Source organism: Tachysurus fulvidraco, chromosome 6 (assembly GCF_022655615.1).
Source record: "Tachysurus fulvidraco isolate hzauxx_2018 chromosome 6, HZAU_PFXX_2.0, whole genome shotgun sequence".
Lineage (NCBI taxonomy): Eukaryota > Metazoa > Chordata > Actinopteri > Siluriformes > Bagridae > Tachysurus > Tachysurus fulvidraco.
In genome coordinates, this window is record NC_062523.1 from 5,872,306 (window position 1) to 5,891,047 (window position 18,742).

The window sequence follows — 18,742 nt, forward strand, 5'->3', positions numbered from 1 at the left end:
AAAGAAAGAAAGAAAGAAAGAAAGAAAGAAAGAAAGAAAGAAAGAAAGAAAGAAAGAAAGAAAGAAAGAAGAGAAGGGCATGAGTGAAAAACAGTGAATGAAAGAGAGAGAGAGAGTTAGAGAGAGAGAGAGAGAGAGAGAGAGACAGAGACAGAGAGAGAGAGAGAGAGAGAGAGAGACAGAGAGAGAGAGAGAGAGAGAGAGAGAGCTATGTTCACATTCATCAGACAAGAAGAACAAATCACCACTAATCTAATCCTAATATGATCTATTAAAATATTACATTTAATTTATAGAAATAAATATGAATATAAATGCAGATTTAAAGTGATTATCTGTTCATTTCCTTCTTATCTGTTACTGTGTAGTCTTTATTTTATTCATTATTGCTTTCCTTCTCCATTATTTGTTGTTTAAATATAACAACTTGTCTGTTAATTAGCTTTCGCAACGTGTTAATACAGTCATGCCAATAAAGACATAAAATGCCAATAACACTTAAAACTTCAATCTGAGAAAAAAAAAATTAAATAAATAAAATTATATATATATATATATATATATATATATATATATATATATATATATATATATATATATATACATATATATATATATACAGAGAGAGAGAGAGAGAGAGAGAGAGAGAGAGAGAAATATAAACATTTCTGTGCCATGAGTCATTTGGTTATATCAAATCAAAAATCAAACACAGTTGTGTTGTTAGCATTGGGAAAAAAGTAAATAAGCTGCGGGGAGAGAGGGAGAGAGAGAGAGAGAGTTTCCAGTTTACTGTGAAAATAAAAACTAAGAATTTTTCACATTTTAATTAGTCCCCACACAATCCGCAAACCCAAATTTTAATCTCTGCTGCTGTCGTGCTGTTATCATCACAGATTTTAATCTTCTTCCCCTTATTATTATTATTATTATTATTATTATTATTATTATTATTATTATTATTATTATTATTATATCTATTTATTTATGTATATATTTATTATTATTATTATTATTATTATTATTATTATTATTATTATTATTAATGATGATGATGCTGGTCCGTTTAAATAAACATTCCATTTTTTGAGCCCTGGCAAATCGGGAGTCAGAAAGTCAGGAGATTCTCCTCATGTTTGGGGGGATTGTGTGTATGACGTGGTTAAGTGATGTCACACTGGGTGAGAACTGAATTAATGTATTGTTCACTCTTAGAATTCCTCATAACATATGGTTAAAGACTGTTTATGTTCTGAGGGAGAGAGAGAGAGAGAGAGAGAGAGAGAGAGAGAGAGAGAGAGAGAGAGAGAGAGAGAGAGAGATACAAGGGACTCGTTTTTAATTCCTAAGCTATGGATTTGTTCAGCAGGGATAAAGTCTGTTGTGTTGTACTGTGTTACTGTGTTGTATTCTCCTCTACTGTGTTGTGTAAGGCTCCTTGGGGTGTTGCTCTACCTTCTATATCAGACTTACTGCTGCAGTAGTGCTAGAGATTCTCTCTCTCTCTCTCTCTCTCTCTCTCTCTCTCTCTCTCTCTCTCTCTCGATGATGATGAAATGTCTTTCAAGGCTGGACTCATCTAAAGTGATGTGACAATGTCCCCGTAACCACGCAGTCTCATGGCGGTACACTGTGTACAGCACAACGACCGAAACCTTCCCTCATCAGTCAGGCTGTATGACCTGATGTAAGATAGCGTACGTTCTTACTGAAGTGACACGACCCTCAGCCTCCAAGTGCTTTTAATTCGAGGGATCGTCTTTACCAGTGCAAAGGCATTCGATCAGACATTTTTCAATTACGTATAAGCAAGTAAATGATGTTATAGCTGTAATTCTGATATAAATCGCTCTCACTGTTAAATACAAACAAACACAAGTTAAGATGCGGTCACATTTATTAGTCCGTTTAAGAGTCCAAATCAGAGAGATGGTAGTTTGTTTACCCCTCTGACATATATTTGTGTTACAATTTATACTAAGATATACACCAAGATGTCTAATATTACCTGTCAAATTAAAGAGAGAGAGAGAGCGAGAGAGAGAGAGAGAGAAAGAGAGAGAGAGAGAGAGCTATGATCACATTCACTCTTCATCAGACAAGAAGCACAAATCACCTCTAATCTAATCCAAAATATTAATTCGTTCATTCATTCATTTTCTACCGCTTATTTTCAAGGCTGGACTCATCTAAAGTGATGTGACAATGTCCCCGTAACCACGCAGTCTCATGGCGGTACACTGTGTACAGCACAACGACCGAAACCTTCCCTCATCAGTCAGGCTGTATGACCTGATGTAAGATAGCGTACGTTCTTACTGAAGTGACACGACCCTCAGCCTCCAAGTGCTTTTAATTCGAGGGATCGTCTTTACCAGTGCAAAGGCATTCGATCAGACATTTTTCAATTACGTATAAGCAAGTAAATGATGTTATAGCTGTAATTCTGATATAAATCGCTCTCACTGTTAAATACAAACAAACACAAGTTAAGATGCGGTCACATTTATTAGTCCGTTTAAGAGTCCAAATCAGAGAGATGGTAGTTTGTTTACCCCTCTGACATATATTTGTGTTACAATTTATACTAAGATATACACCAAGATGTCTAATATTACCTGTCAAATTAAAGAGAGAGAGAGAGCGAGAGAGAGAGAGAGAGAAAGAGAGAGAGAGAGAGAGCTATGATCACATTCACTCTTCATCAGACAAGAAGCACAAATCACCTCTAATCTAATCCAAAATATTAATTCGTTCATTCATTCATTTTCTACCGCTTATCCGAACTACTGTACCTCGGGTCACGGGGAGCCTGTGCCTATCTCAGCCGTCATTAGCTTTCAAAAATGTTAACACAGTCATGTCAATAAAGCACACTTAAAACTTCAATTTGAGAAAAAAGAGAGAGAGAGAGAGAGAGAGAGAGAGAGAGAGAGAAATATAAACATTTCTGTCAAATTAAACGTTTCACTAAATAATTAAATTCTCAGTAAACACGCATTTTAAGTCCTGAGACTAATTTAAGGATTTGATAAAAATACAAATAAAGCAGCAAGACTTGTTCTTGCTCAATTAAAACAAGTAGAGATCAGATGTATTCTACTCTTTCATGGCTCACTTTAAACCAAAGAATAACACTTACCTTAAGCACCATAATATATAATACATTGACAATGATAATGCCTATTTCTCTGTTTAATCAAATAGTGTACTGTAATTCTGTGCACAATCATAACACCAGAAAGGCAAATAAAGGTCATATAATGACTCCCCATTACCAAAAACCCATTTTATGAAGAAAACTGTCCTGTATAGAGCTATTGTCATCTGGAATAACATTCCCATTGAAGGTGAAAAGTATTCAAAGTATAAAAGGTTCATTTGAAAGTATACGGTGTTATGTGTTGATGTAGGTTTTTATATGTCTTGATTAATGTAATTATAAATCATATTGTATTTATGTCTAGTCCTGTTATGAATCAAAACCAGATTTTATGTATGTATGAGTATGCGGATATATATATATATATATATATATATATATATATATATATATATATATATATATATATATATATATATATATATATACATGTAATGTGGATATGTGGATATTTATCAATTGTGATGATTGAAATGTTGTTATTGTTGTAATGTAAGACAGGAAGACTAGCTGATTGTGTAGACTTTCAGCTAATGGGATCCATATAAATAATCAAATAAACAAATAAACAAAAAAAAACTCTTTATTTGCTTTATTTATTATCAGTAAGCAAACATTAAAAAAAGAGGGGAAAAAAGAGGGGGAAAAAGAGGGGGAAAAAAAGAACTATGTTTGTGACTGAAACTCAAACTTAATCTTCAGAAAACTCCAATGACAAAAAATGTCTTTTCGATGATTCTACACCACTGGGAGAAAAACATGCCTCAGCTAATGATACTCCGTTTTGTAAAAGCACACCAAAGTTGATAGAAAAATTCTTTCATGTTTGCTTTTGCTTTCTTTTAATTAACACATAACCTTCAGGTTCAGTTCCTTTTCCTTGAAGGAAAAAAAAAAGCTTTCCCTTTTACAAATGGTTCCAAGAACCACCTCTTTAGGAAGCCCTTAACCACCCAAAGACCCCTTTATGAATCATTATTGTCGAAGACTACACAGCAGGGTATCACTCTTGAACTGTTAAAGCTCCCTTTCAGCAGGATATATAGGAGCTGTTCTGTGGTCACTAATGGGCTACAGTGATCTTAGATCAAAGGTTTATGTCAGGAACAGCTTGGACTTCCCTGCCTGAACACTAGGGGGACGTTTTGTCTAGTGCCTTGTGCATTTGTTTTTGTTTTGGGTATCACCTGTGTTTGCCCCGCCCTATACTTAATCCCCTCCCACCTTCCCCACCCTTCTTCTTATTAATGGTGTTTGCAAAGCAACATTATTACTATTGTGCCGGACAAAACTTCAGCACGTAATTTGTCCCACAGCTTTTGTCCTAGACCCATGAATGACATGTCAAATCGACCGGCTCATTGAGGAGAGGTGTGCTATGGGTACCGGGTCTCAAAGTGGCCTTTTTTCCCATAGACTCTCATTATAAACTTTGGAGGTTTATAACTCGGCAAGCTTTCGAACTATCTACACCAAACTCGGACAGCTCCTTTATCCTTTATGTGATACTGTGAACAAACTTTTAAATTAGTGTACCGTCTGGCCTTCCGGTTGTGCCGCAGCCCCGCCCCCAAAATATGCAAAATCAAAAAAACTTTTTACAACATGGACATGTGACATATCAAAACACTCAGAACAATGAGGGGAACTTCCTCACATGTATTTTGATGACATCACGTGATGTCACGTGTAAATAAAAAATTAGCACAACATGGACAAAACACTCAGCACAATGAGGAAAACTTCCTCAAGAGTATTCAGATGGCGTCACATGCTCGTCTCGACTAGCCTCCGGGATTTACCACGTGCAAGCGCCATTCACATTTTCTTCAGGAAAATATATCAGCTGTGGGTTTTTTATCTGTGAAGACACCCCTGTTTTTTTCTGACAGTTTAGGCTACTGTATATTTTACAGACTGGGGTCTGAGACCACACTGGAAATGTCTAATTTTTTTGTAGTTACTCAAATTATTTCTTTGTAGTTCCCTGTTGATCAAATTTGTGATACTGGCAATGTTACCTGCTTTGCACAAAAGTTCAAGTTTCCCTTAAGTCTTATTTATTCCACCAAAGCACACCTTCGTTTAACAGTACAATGGATTTGATATATAAGTAATCAGGTTTTACAGGTACGTGTTAGCTCAAATGTGCTGTCATTATAGCAAAAGCAGGAAACACTATACATACAATACTATGTAATTCATGTAAACAGAGTTAATGATGATTTACATAATAAACCATTTTAAAACATATATATATTTTTTAAATATTATGAGTAAAATATACTATAAAAAATTTTTTAAGAAAAAAGAAAGTAGTCTGTATACCATTTTGTGCTTTTGCTACTAAACATTGGTAGGTAAAAGGCAAGGTATATTTGTACTGTCTTGGCTGTACAACGCATAATCTGGGCAGTATGGTTTAGATACTAAACAATCCATCTACAGCTTATCATGAATCGACTTTTTCATAACAACCTGAAATTATATCTGTCCCTCAGCAAGAATAGTCTGCAGTCTTGTTGTGCTCCTTGGCTATCAGATGTGTTATGCAGCAATCTGAGAAAAGATCAGCAGAGTGAAAGTGGAGGAAATCCCAACTGTAGCAGCAGAAAAGATTTTACAAGTCATTCAGTCTTTGTTCCTACTACCCACCCACTTTATCTACTACGCTCCAGACCTCCTTCCCTTCATCACCAGAATCATCATTGGATCAATACAGTAGCAGCGGTGTCCAATCTTATCCACAAAGGGCCGGTGTGGGTGCAGGTTTTCATTCCAACCAAGCAGAAGCCAAACCTGATTCCACCTGATTAATCAGTTGTTCTTGGCTTTTAGTAAACTCTGGTGTGGCTTCTGCTTGGTTGGAATGAAAACCTGCACCCACACCGGCCCTTTCCGGATAAGATTGGACACCGCTGCTCTATAGCATCAGTCAGGTACCAATTACCTTCTCCTTTCCCTCTATAATGCTTGAAAACACTGTTTATAATCATTTTTATCCACACAGGCTTTTTTTTAATCATTTTTATCCACAAGTCATTTGTCATTTCCAGACTGGACTACTGCACCTCACTGTTGGCAGGTCTACCTCTAAACGCAATTCATCCACTGCAAATAATCCAAAATGCAGTTGCCCGACTTGTTTTTAACCTTCCTAAGTTCTGCCTAAGTTGCTCTACTTCCACTGACTTCTGGTAGCTTCACGCGTTAGATTCAAATCACCGATGCTTGCCTACAAACCCAAAAAGGAACCAGCTCCCTCTTACCTCAAAGCTCTTATCACTCCTCGCACTGCACCTCGCTCCCTCAGATCTACCAGCACTGCTCAACTGGTCCCAACATCTCTCAGGGTAAGAGGGAGGTATCCAGCAAGACTCTTTCCTGTTCTGGCACCGAGGTGGTGGCATGAACTTCCCCTAGATGTGCGAACATCTGAGTCACTGGCTATGTTCAAACAATGGGTGAAGACCTATCTTTTCCTGAAACACTTTCCTGAAACTATTTTTCTTTGTTTATTGTATGTATTAAAAAATGTGCTGTAATTCCTCCTGACAGGTTTTTAGGCTGATGATATCCTAAGTCTGTAAGCTAATGAACCAGTGACGTATTCATTGATAGAGACTTCAAAGCACCTCTGCATGTCGCTGTGAATTAGAACATCTGCCAAATGCCTTAAGTGTAAATCGTCTGTTTAACATAAAGAGCAATGAATTGGACAGTACGTATTAATGGTATAATGTAACACTACCTTTTTATATTGATTGTGTCTAAAATATTTTTATCCAAAATGACCAAAGGCATGGCCTAAGTTAAAACTTAACCAGACTTGCTCCAAGAAACATGATCTCAAGGTGTTATTTTTGGTTCTAACAAATGTGGGTGGTATTTGGGTTGGATTTCTTGACCAAAACCAACAGCCTAATATGAACCACCATAGACTTGACCAGATACCTACTAGGCGCATGCCTTTAACATTACCACAATACCAAAAAACCTTCCAGTTGCACAAGCGTTTACTTGCATTCTGATGTACAGTAGCTTATCTCTAGCTTATCTAGAGAAACAGATATCTAGTATTTACTTATTCACCTAATTACAAAATACATAAAGATAAATAGAAAAAAATCATGGGTTTATAGAGTCTACAGAATACTTATAAATGATCTACCAAACAAAACATAATCTTGCCAAGTTGTTGAAAGTTGTCAGTTCATGACAGTCAGCTGACGGATAGTTCACAAGGTATAGAAATTGTGGTTACTACTGTAGACCATCAATAGAAGTTAAATAACAAATTGATGCCCTTTTTTTATAGGCTATAGCTCTAGGCATTTTTTTGTTGCATTTTTTTTTTTATACTTCACATCATTGAAAATGCATACAGTAAACAACAGGAATCAGGAGTATATCGAGATAGGAACATTGAGAACTTGGGCGAATTGAAAACATTCAATTTGTCACCTTGTCACTTATGATGCTTGCATCAAGACTCTCCTCTGTTCTAGCACCTGGGTGGTAGAATGATCTTCCCTGAGAGATCTGAACAGCGGAGTGTCTGGTTGTCTTCAAACCATATCTAAAGACCTAAAGTCTTTCTGAAGTACTTAAACTAGCACTTAAAAACTTGAAAAATGTCTGTGTATTTCATACTATATTTCCTCCCAACAGAATATTTAGACTGAGAGTATTCTTATTCTGTGATCTAGTGAACCAGTTTCTGGATGTATTCAGATAGAGACTTCAAAGCACTTCTGTAAGTCACTCTGGATAAGTGCATCTGCCAAATTCTGTAAATGTAAATGGACTCTATTGTCTGAAATGCATCTCCAGGTCTTATACAGCTCTATGAAATGGCGTTTCCTGTTGTTTTGTTATCTGGTAGTGAGGTAAATACGGTTTAGTATGTTTAGTATGCGAGACAAACAAACTTAAACATAACCAAAGGCTTTCTAGGCGAGTCGCCAGTTTATTAGGTAAGATTACTATACGGGTCACTTGGTATCCAATTATCCCATCTGTTGCAATACACAGTTTATCTGACACCTTCTGCAAGCTGTAACAATGTCACGGAGGAATGCATGTCAGAATCACAAGGAAAAAAATAAGATGTACCTTTCAGAGATTGCTCAGTCTACGGATAGCACAGCGCTACAGCGGGCGTTAAGAGGTTTCATAAAGAGAAAGCTCTTACGGAAATAGCTGGAGCTATTTTCATGATTCTGTCCCTCAGGTTTCCTGTGTGAAGTGTCCTAAAGGTCTGAGATGAAGCACAGCAGCAGCATCAGGCCTCAGGGAGAGAGCTGGAGCTTGGTGTTAAGAAGCTGCTATGACAGCAAGGACCCACAGGCCATCTGTGTACCAGCATGACGTTCATTTGGCCTGATTCGTGCCGAGATGCTGCATAGTAATGAGTAATAAACATACAGCATCCCGATCTGTCTGCAAATGAATAAGTGGGGGCTTCAGAAGAGCCATGTCTCTGAGTTGGGCGGAGATCTCGTTTCTGCATTCTTTGAAATAGTCTATGGATCAATTCCAGACAACCGCACGCCAACATGCTAAACAGTATGTCAAAAATAGTTTATTACCAGTGGAAACTAGAATAATCAATGGAAAGGATCATTTTGACAGGCTGTGCTTTGGAATTGCAAACACAGCTTTCTAAATACAAAGTGTTTGTCATCAACCTACTAGCAATAGCCTATTTTGTCAAGTTCAGGCAGAGCCCTTCTACACCAATCTGGCCACAAGCTTCAGAAACATGAAGGCTGATATAAATTCTAATTATCTATTTAAACGTTTCTACACTACTATCGCCAATGGAGGACAAACCTTTGAACCAAATGCGGATTGGAATAATATATAGTGACTTAACTGAAATACTTGTGAAGTCCAATTTTACAAGGTGTTTACAAGGTGTTCCTGTTTGAAGCTTCTAAGTGCAAATAAACATGAGTTTCACATGTTGTTCAATGGGATTTGACCTGCAGAAACCTTGTAGTACAGGGGCACCCTGGATGAGGTGCTGTATACAATTTAATGTTTTCAGTTAGCCTATAATACATGTCTTTTGACTGGGGAGGAAGGGATGCACTTATTTCCAGGGATTTCAGAACAGCGTAACAGATATTGCGTCATCGGGTAGGCGTGGCCTATTTGATAATCTAATCCTAACCCTAACTCTAACCGTAGTTTTTGGTTGTTTATTCATTCATTCATTCATTCATTTTCTACCGCTTATCCGAACTTCTCGGGTCACGGGGAGCCTGTGCCTATCTCATGCGTCATCGGGCATCGAGGCAGGATACACCCTGGAGGGAGTGCCAACCCATCGCAGGGCACACACACACACTCTATGGACAATTTTCCAGAGATGCCAATCAACCTAACATGCATGTTTTTGGACCGGGGGAGGAAACCGGAGTACCCGGAGGAAACCCCCGAGGTACGGGGAGAACATGCAAACTCCACACACACAAGGCGGAGGCGGGAATCGAACACCGAGCCTGGAGGTGTGAGGCAAACGTGCTAATCACTAAGCCACCGTGCCCCCTGGTTGTTTATTTGTTTTCTAAAAGAAATCTACCTGTATGACTGTTTTGTCCTTCGTAGTATGCTGTTTTTTGTTTTTTTTGAAAGAGGGCATTTTTCCAAGACCTCCAGAAACACGCCCACTTTACATCGTGTTAACAAAACCCCTGGAGTTTAGTGAATGCCTGGGGAGGAAACCGGATTACCTAGAGGAAATGCCCAAAGCAGGCAGGAAGATGCAAACGCCACATAAACCCTAGAGTTACTAGAGGTAGGAGGCAAACATGCTCACCAATATGCCACCATGCCTACATCTCTTAAAGTTAATAAGACAAATAAAATTCGTTTGTCATGTTACAGAGACCCCACAAAGCGTAAACCCTGAAAGCTTAAAGAAACAGCTCTGACTGTTAACTTGACACCTTCCAAAAATGGTAACTACAGTATCTCCGTCAGGACTGGTGTACACATTACACGGTGAGTCTTACAGCTAGCTCTACTACCAGAGCTGCTGCTCAGCTGCACCATCTGACCAATCAGAATTAGGACTCTAATTAAATTTTTTTCTGTTCCCCAGAAAACAGATTACTGCTGACCCAAATTTTCCAGCTTCATCTGGCCCACAACCCAGCGTCAAATGCCAGAAATCAACTCATGCGGACCTTAAACCGTATTGCAGGTGTATGCAGCAGAACTCGCAGCTGTGTCACATCTGTCCAGACCTGTTCTAGCATTAGTTGTGGTTAGTTGCATTTGTTGGCCCAGATTCCAAATGTTGGTAATTCTATTAAAACATTAGTGCAGGATGTGTATTCTAGGAGCGTACGCTCTTTGCTGGTGTATTTCTGCTGTCATTAACGCCAAACCCAGGGGGTTATGTTTAATGGAGAGGAGCATGTGCACCTGTACAAGTGAAGCTAAGCTCCAGTACTATAATTTACTGAAAATGTTAAGCGTAGCATGACATAATCCTGCTAATAATAATGATGATGATCTAATATAGAATAGAATTCAAGCTGTTTTATAGACGAATGCTTTCATTTCATATCATAATAACTGCTGTGCATTCTACATGTGCTCATTAAAGGAAAACATGATTGTTTGGCTCATTTAACTACTTTATTGTATCACGCATCTTTACCAGAATAATAATGAAAAGATCTTCTGATATAGATTTGGATGTCAAAATTTGGACCAGAAACTAGCTTTGATCACATGTCAATGATATCAGGGTTTGAGAAGCTGGGTGAAAAGATAAATTGAACACTCAGGGTTTAGTTATAGTGGCTCTGGCACCATGAGAGATCCCTGACTGCCTAAAGCTAAATTTAACCACTAACTACCGTACAACCATAGAAATCTATCTGTATATCTGCTCCCAGAAGCTGGCATGGTTTTCTTTAATAAAATTTCTTTTAAACAACACCTTCAGATTTACATTTATGGCTTTGGTCAGACATCCTTATCCAGATCGACTTATATTTATCTCATTTTATACAACTAAGAAATTGAGCGTTAAAGGCCGTGCCCAAGGGCCCAATAGTGTTAGCTTGGTGGACCTAGGACAGGGGTTGGCAACCCGTGGCTCCAGAGCCGCAAGTGGCTCTTTCATCTGTCTGCTGTGGCTACCTGTAGTTTTGGAAAATAAATATTTAATTAAAATTTTATTTTAGTTTAGAATTTATTTAAAAAATGTAATTCTAAATTCTAAGATTATGATGCTCTTGTAAAATTAAAATAAATCGTGTTTAATTTTTTTGCCGCTCAAAATACGCATCATTTTTGGTTTGCTGCAGACGGCAAGTTAAAATTTTGATGTCATGAATACGAAGAGGACTCAATTAGACATTGAACATTTTATTAGAAAGTAACCTTCAAACCAGCGTCTTTTTTGTTAAGGTTAGTTCAAACTCTTCAAAATATTTTTGTTTGCTTGCTAATTTTGCTGATTTCATAAACGAACACACTATAGTTTTTTCTATACTTTCCATAAAGGTAAAACACGATATATGCAGTGTTCTCTTCATTTTAGATGTCATATGGGTTTTGTGGCTCCCTGTGTTTTTTTTTTTTCTGTGGGAAACGGGTCCAAATGGCTCTTTGAGTGTTTAAGGTTGCCGACCCCTGACCTACAACCTTCTGAGCAGTAGTCCAATGTCTTAACCAATGAGCTAACACTTCTGCACTGACCTCCTTTGCAGGCTCTGATGGCACATCCCTGTGTCTATCGCCAACCTGAACAGAGTAAAGCTCTTACGGAAGATGAATGAGTGAATGAAGATAAAAATGCGTTTCATTTCGTCTTTACTACTGATATCTGACTTTTCTGACAAGATGCCAGTTCAAGATGTCAAGATTTTATTCTAGACTCTTAAAATAACCCAACATGGTCATGGTTCTTTGAATCCAAGTTAAATGAAGCTTTTTAGAATCATAGCTTTTCTTCTTATTATTATTAATAATAATAATAATAATAATAATAATAATAATAATAATCTTTAAAAAACACACATGTGACATGACCAGAATACTCGTGGGGCAGTTCCCCTCTTTGTGATGAGTGTTTTGATATGTCACATGTCCATTTTGTGCAAATTTTTCATTTTCACGTGACGTCACGTGACATGACCATAATACCCGTGGGGTAGTTCGCCTCATTGTGCTGAGTGTTTTGATATGTCACATGTCCATGTTGTGCAAATTTTTCATTTTCACGTGACGTCACGTGACATCACCAGAATACCCGGTGGGGTGCCAATACTTTTGGCAAAAAGTGGCTACTCAGGGTTTGGACATTTCATGTCAATACTGCAGTCATTATGTGTTTGTGTACTACTTATTATACTGCATAGAACAGTACATGCAATTCTTAATTTTGGAGGTATTGTGTGTGAGAGAGCTTAGAGGACTTTTCGGAATTCCCCATTCAAGTATACGGGATGTTCGATCGTCGACTACGGGAAAACCCGAAAATTCCGTTGGAACTTTGTCCGGAGTAAGGTCCTAAAGAACATGTCAGAGTTTGGTGTAAATCGCTCGAAAACTTGCCGAGTTATAAACCTCAAAAATTTATAATGGAAGTCTATGGGAAAAAAGGCCACTTTGAGCTTCCGTACCGGGAATGCCGGAATTCCGATCGCTTAGAAAAATAGAAGCAACAAACTTATCCGAATTTGGTGCATGTGGCTCGAAAGCCCTAGGCCGCATTAAAAAAAAAAAAAATTTGGGCTAATAATAATGATAATAATAATAATAATAATAATAATAAACAACTCTGAATGATTATTATTATTCATTTTTTTACACAGTATAAGTATATTTTTATATAATACTGATAACAGTAAAACTCCTCCCTCTTACTGAAGTTACCAAATTATTTCCCAAACCTTAAACAATTTTATCTTCTCGAAAATATCTCAGTGATATCTACTTTGAATAAACCCCCAAAAATAAATGGCACCGATGATTTCTGTGAATTACAGAATTGCTCTATAGAACATAAACGACTTCGTTGCTCTCCAAGTGTTTTTCTACATAAAACTATTTTTCTTTGGGAAAAGGTTTAAACAGAACCCCAAAGAAACCTTTTCACGAGACTGTAGAGACGTTTATGTTATTTGCTGAATTGTGGTTCAGTCTATTCAATCGACTGAGCAAGGTTTTGTATTAAATTTCTTTTTCTCATCGATTTTTTTGCACTTCCAACAAACCGCTAACAATTTACATCAATTTGGCTCAAATGTATGACATACGGATGGAAACATATCCATAAAAGACAATCATGCTAATGGGCTCATTAGACAAAGGAGCAATTACTTGCTAAGTTTGCCAATAGCTTTGTAATTACATATCCTATTCAACACACACACACACATATTGAAGGGAAAATAAGTCAACCCGGGAACACACATATTTAGCATGCAGTATCACAGACAGCACAGGAAGGACAGGTAGAGGAAGAGGAAGCAGATGAGTAAGAGAGCACGTAATAAGAAAGAAAGGTTGGGACTAACCTGACTGGTCTATGGTGCTGTCAGTGACCATGGCAGTTGAAATGGGGGCCAGGCTAGGGGCAGGGGCAGGGGCAGGTACAGGTGCAGGGGCAGAGGCAGGGGCAGGGGCAGGTCCTGATACAGCCAAGGTGCTGATCAGCTTGGAGCCGTTGTCTGAGCCTGTTCCGCCTTTCTGTTTAGTTTTCGTGGACTCTTGTGCTTTGAGCTTCTTGGCATGCTTGCTCCCTCTGTAGTGTGCCTCGGCTTGGCTCTACAAAAGAGAACAAATAAATCATGCAAATGAGGCTCGTTTTCAACAACTAGTTTCATGGAGGTCTCTTTTTCACACACCACACCACACACCCACACGCAGACACACGCGTTTGTCCAATCTGGAATGAGATTTCGGGATCAGAGACTAAGATCCATTTTAAAACACTGAAACACACACAAAAAATACCAAGAAGAAGAAAAGTAATGAAACAGCTTATATTACTGGTTAGAAAGGTTGGTTCCATTTGAGATGATATGATGAACTAAAATTCACACTAGACACCTGAGTACATAGTGCAAAGTGTAAGAACATAGTGTGTAGTCTGTGGTTTGGGACGAGTGCGATGTCATTACAGCCATCCCTATGTTGAAAATTCATCTATTTGCATGTCCCAGATTGTTTGGACGCCATGGTCTGAGCACAGGGTCAGTCGTGATACAGCATCCCAGGAGCAGATGGGTTAAGAGTCAGACTCCAGAGTCCATCAGTGGCAGCTTGCTGGGGCTTGAACTCATGGCCTTCTAATCAGTATCCCAGAACCGTAATCACACAGTTCCCTTTAGTCGAGTTGGATTTAACGTCTCTGTTTTTATAACCTGCTGTAAACATAAGCAGATGATAAGGGAGACTCTGTGCTGGAGAGATCGAAATAATATGCAGATTTTTGGCAATTCATCGAAATGTAAAGAAATTCGAGATGTGAGATGTAGGGATGGATGTACCTGATCACACGGTGATGAGAAGAGACTAAACGGACATCGATCGGATAGCGTCACTAAGAGGGAGTCATACAAGCTCGTGTTAGAGTCTGCTTCCCTTTCAGCTGTGGATTTATGCGGAAACGAGCACTTATGAAGGATTAGAAACCTTTTGAGTTTCAGTCCGCTAGGTCTTACGCGGCTCACTTTCTCATTTTCACCAGATCAAAGTCGCTAAGTCTCAGAGGACTTCAAACGCAGACACTCTCTGTGGTTTATTCCGACTACACGGCTTGGAGATTCCTAGTGGCGTTTGGACAGGACCGGGCGAGATTCCCGTTCCCTTTACAGCATGTCTGAATACTCCGTGTAATTAACCTCACCATCTTCCCAGTCCTACCTAACGATTTGTCATTCTCTGACTATTCTTATCTGCATTATTTAAGACTGCACTTTTATAATCCACCATAATCAGCATTTTATCCCCAACTTTCTCCGTAAGAGATGGGATGAGCATATTTCTCGCTCTACGGCCCATCAGAGGCTACAGAGCTGCAAAACTGCGAGGAAAAACCCTGTCAAGTGCTGATAAATTAGGGCCATTATGAGAATAACGCATCACCTCTGCCTGCATTATCTTTCATTGCTTCTCCCCTACATTTACAGTGTTCTGCACGGGAATAAAAAAAGCAAACTTTGGTTATTTCATGTAGGATGTAGACGTGCTTCCGTTGACACGTACGAGACAATAGTCGAATTTTTTGCTTTCAGACTTTACAGTAGAAATACAATAAAAACAATACAATGACAGACTCTGAGAAATCCTCTAATTCCCACTGAGGCTCCAAACAGGAATTAGCCCAATAGCATTGTGGCTAAATTACAAAATCTGCCATGATCATGAAAAAACGATGAGGATCAAATGTTGATTCTAATATTAACGGGCACTGTTGTTCACTTCATCTCTGTTTCAGCTCCTTCTTTATCTGTTCTATTTGTGAAACCTTGCCTAAAGCACAGCTTCAGCAACTGAACTCAACCTTTATTTTCATTCTTCCACACGCACAGTATACAAAAGAAGGAAATGCCATTACTACAGACGGCATTCACTAAATTCCAGGGGTTTCGTTGACACGACGTAAGGTGGGTGTGTTTCTGGAGGTCTTGGAAAAAACGCCCTCTTTCAAAAAAAAAGAGCATACCTACGATGGATAATGAAGGACAAAACAGTCATACAGGTAGATTTTATATTTTATATCTATTATGCTTTATTATCTTACAATTAAGCTATTAAGCTATTTTCTAAAACAAATAAACAAACAAAAACTACGCTTAAGAGGGGGGCACGGTGGCTTAGTGGTTAGCACGTTCGCCTCACACCTGCAGGGTTGGGGGTTCGATTCCCGCCTTTGCCTTGTGTGTGTGGAGTTTGCATGTTCTCCCCGTGCCTCGGGGGTTTCCTCCGGGTACTCCGGTTTCCTCCACCGGTCCAAAGACATGCATGGTAGGTTGACTGGCATCTCTAGAAAATTGTCCGTAGTGTGTGAGTGTGTGAGTGAATAAGAGTGTGTGTGTGCCCTGCGAAGGGTTGGCACTCCGTCCAGGGTGTATCCTGCCTCAATGCCCGATGACGCCTGAGATAGGCACAGGCTCCCCGTGACCCGAGGTAGTTCGGATAAGCGGTAGAGAGAAACTACGGTTAGGGTTAGGGTTAGAGTTAGATTATCAAATAGGCCATGCCTGCCTGATGACACAATATCTATTACGCTGTTCTGAAATCTCTGGAAATCGCATCCCTACTACAGACATGAGTGGTGACACAACAACAACAACCAACAACAGTAAACATTTAAACATCATGGTGTGTTAAATATGAGGCAGGTGTGAAGTATGAGGTGAGACAGCGGCACACGCTGGACCACGTGTAAGCCACACATTATCACTCTTCACCCAACAAAACTGTCAGTGCGGAAGGACAAAAAGGTGCGGCGCTTCAGCACCATGGCCAGCACTGCTGAGTGTGTCTGTGTGGTGTGGTAGTAAGCGTTCTGTTCCTTCTGGCTAAAAGCTCATGTTGTCTTTTGCCTCCCTGTGTGTCTGCAGAACTTACACTGTGAAAAGGACAACGCCGCCCGCTACGCTAAGCCACTGCCACACTCCTGGGATTTGCCTTGCTGCCTCCTCACGCTCACTCTTCACCTCTACCACGCTCAACGCTGCACATTCCACAGATTTCTCTCCTCTCACTGGTTGCATTAAAATAAAATAACACTTTTTTTTCCACTACCTACCGCCTCTGTGCTGCTTTGTCCTGTATCTCCCGCTACAAGCTGCTACAGAGATCAAAATGTAAGTAATGTAAAAAAAAAAAAAAAAGTGCAAAGTCAGAGGTGAATGTGTGTGCAAATGTGTGTAAAAGTTAAAGACCCTGAAAGGAGATATCAGCACAGTAAAAGTGCCATTATTTTAAATTTCAATTTGTACTTTAAGGTGGGCATGTTGGCTTAGTGGTTAGCACGTTTGCCTCACACCTCCAGGGTTGGGGGTTCGATTCCCACCTCCGCCTTGTGTGTGTGGAGTTTGCATGTTCTCCGCGTGCCTCGGGGGTTTCCTCCGGGTACTCCGGTTTCCTCCCCTGGTCCAAAGACATGCATAGTAGGTTGATTGGCATCTCTGGAAAATTGTTTTATAATGTGAATGTGTGAGTGAATGAGTGTGTGTGTGTGCCCTGTGATTGGTTGGCACTCTGTCCAGGGTGTATCCTGCCTCGATGCCCGATGACGCCTGAGATCCCCGTGGCACAGGCTCCCCGTGACCCGAGGTAGTTCGGATAAACAGCAGAAAGTGAATGAATGAATGAATTTGTATTTTATCCACAAGACACTTTCATATCATACATCAAATTTATTTTCTTGTATTATTAATTACTTAAAAAAAGAACCAGTTAACTGATTAATTGATGAATTTCTCACGGCAGTGATCCGAGTTTGATTGCCGGGGCAGAGAACCAACCCGGGTACTAAGGGGTTAACTCTCAGTGCTGGTCCCAAAAGAACACAACACAATGACCCTGAAAATTCCTCTTTTTGCTTTCCAAGGATTTGTCCTATGGATGCAATGGATTAATTAATGAACTGAATATATAAGAAGATAAAAACATTAGAATTAGATTTAAAAGAAAACTCAACTCCATGTGTTTCTATTGAAATACGTCTAATTCTGAATCTGGTGTTAGTATTTGTTAGTGTTTGTATATGTGTTATTCCTGTCTGAAATTCACAGTTGTGTGTCATGCTAACATCACATCGCATGGTTTACATAGCATGCTTACAACAGTCATTCAAATCTCATTCAAATCCGTCGTATTAGCAGTTTTAACAAATATTGGATTCTGATTCCCACAATACAAGGCAGTTCATGACACAATTACAACCAGAAACGTAGTTTGGCTAATTAACAATCTACCAGATCTGTGAAAGGCACATGCTGGTGTTGATGGAGGTATTAGCATTAAAGGTGAATCATGAGACTACAGATGATAAGCCGACAAAGCTCTGACAGACTAAAGTGCCGCCGCATCACTTGTTAGCCAAAGTGAAAATAGACCAAGGGGAGGAAATGAAATAAAATCTCATTAACGCAAGATAAATCTCAGATGCCACCGAAGATCAAATGTTAATTAAAAAGATTGACGTGCGATTTATTCACTTGGTTTAATTTCAGATCGCACTCTTTCTAATCAGGTTTGATTCTTGAAACCTTAAAGTACAACTTTGTCAAATTTCATTATTTTCTATTTGAACTATTTGTACTGCTATCCAGAGGCATTCACTAAATTCCAGGGGTTTTGTTACCACGACGTAAAGTGGGCGTGTTTAAGGAGGTCTTGGAAAAATGTCCTATTTCAAAAAAAAAAGAGCATATCTAAGATAGATAATGAAGGACAAAACAGTCATACAGGTAGATTTTATATTTTCTATCTATTATGCTTTATTATCTTACAGTTAAGCTGTATTAGAAAACAATTAAACAACCAAAAACTACGGTTAGGGTTAGGGTTAGAGTTAGGGTTAGGGTTAGG

At 39.0% G+C, this 18,742-nt stretch overlaps 1 protein-coding gene across 2 annotated transcripts in view; it reads right to left on the reverse strand.

Moving 5' to 3' along the window:
- The window catches only part of znf385b (zinc finger protein 385B), a 58,373-nt gene that overhangs the window by 9,998 nt on the left and 29,633 nt on the right, over positions 1-18,742 (reverse strand). For both annotated transcript variants that reach the window (XM_047814919.1, XM_027162539.2), the window contains exon 2: positions 13,711-13,960. In XM_047814919.1, the coding sequence (XP_047670875.1) occupies positions 13,711-13,960 (250 nt within the window). The remainder of the gene's footprint in view (positions 1-13,710; positions 13,961-18,742) is intronic.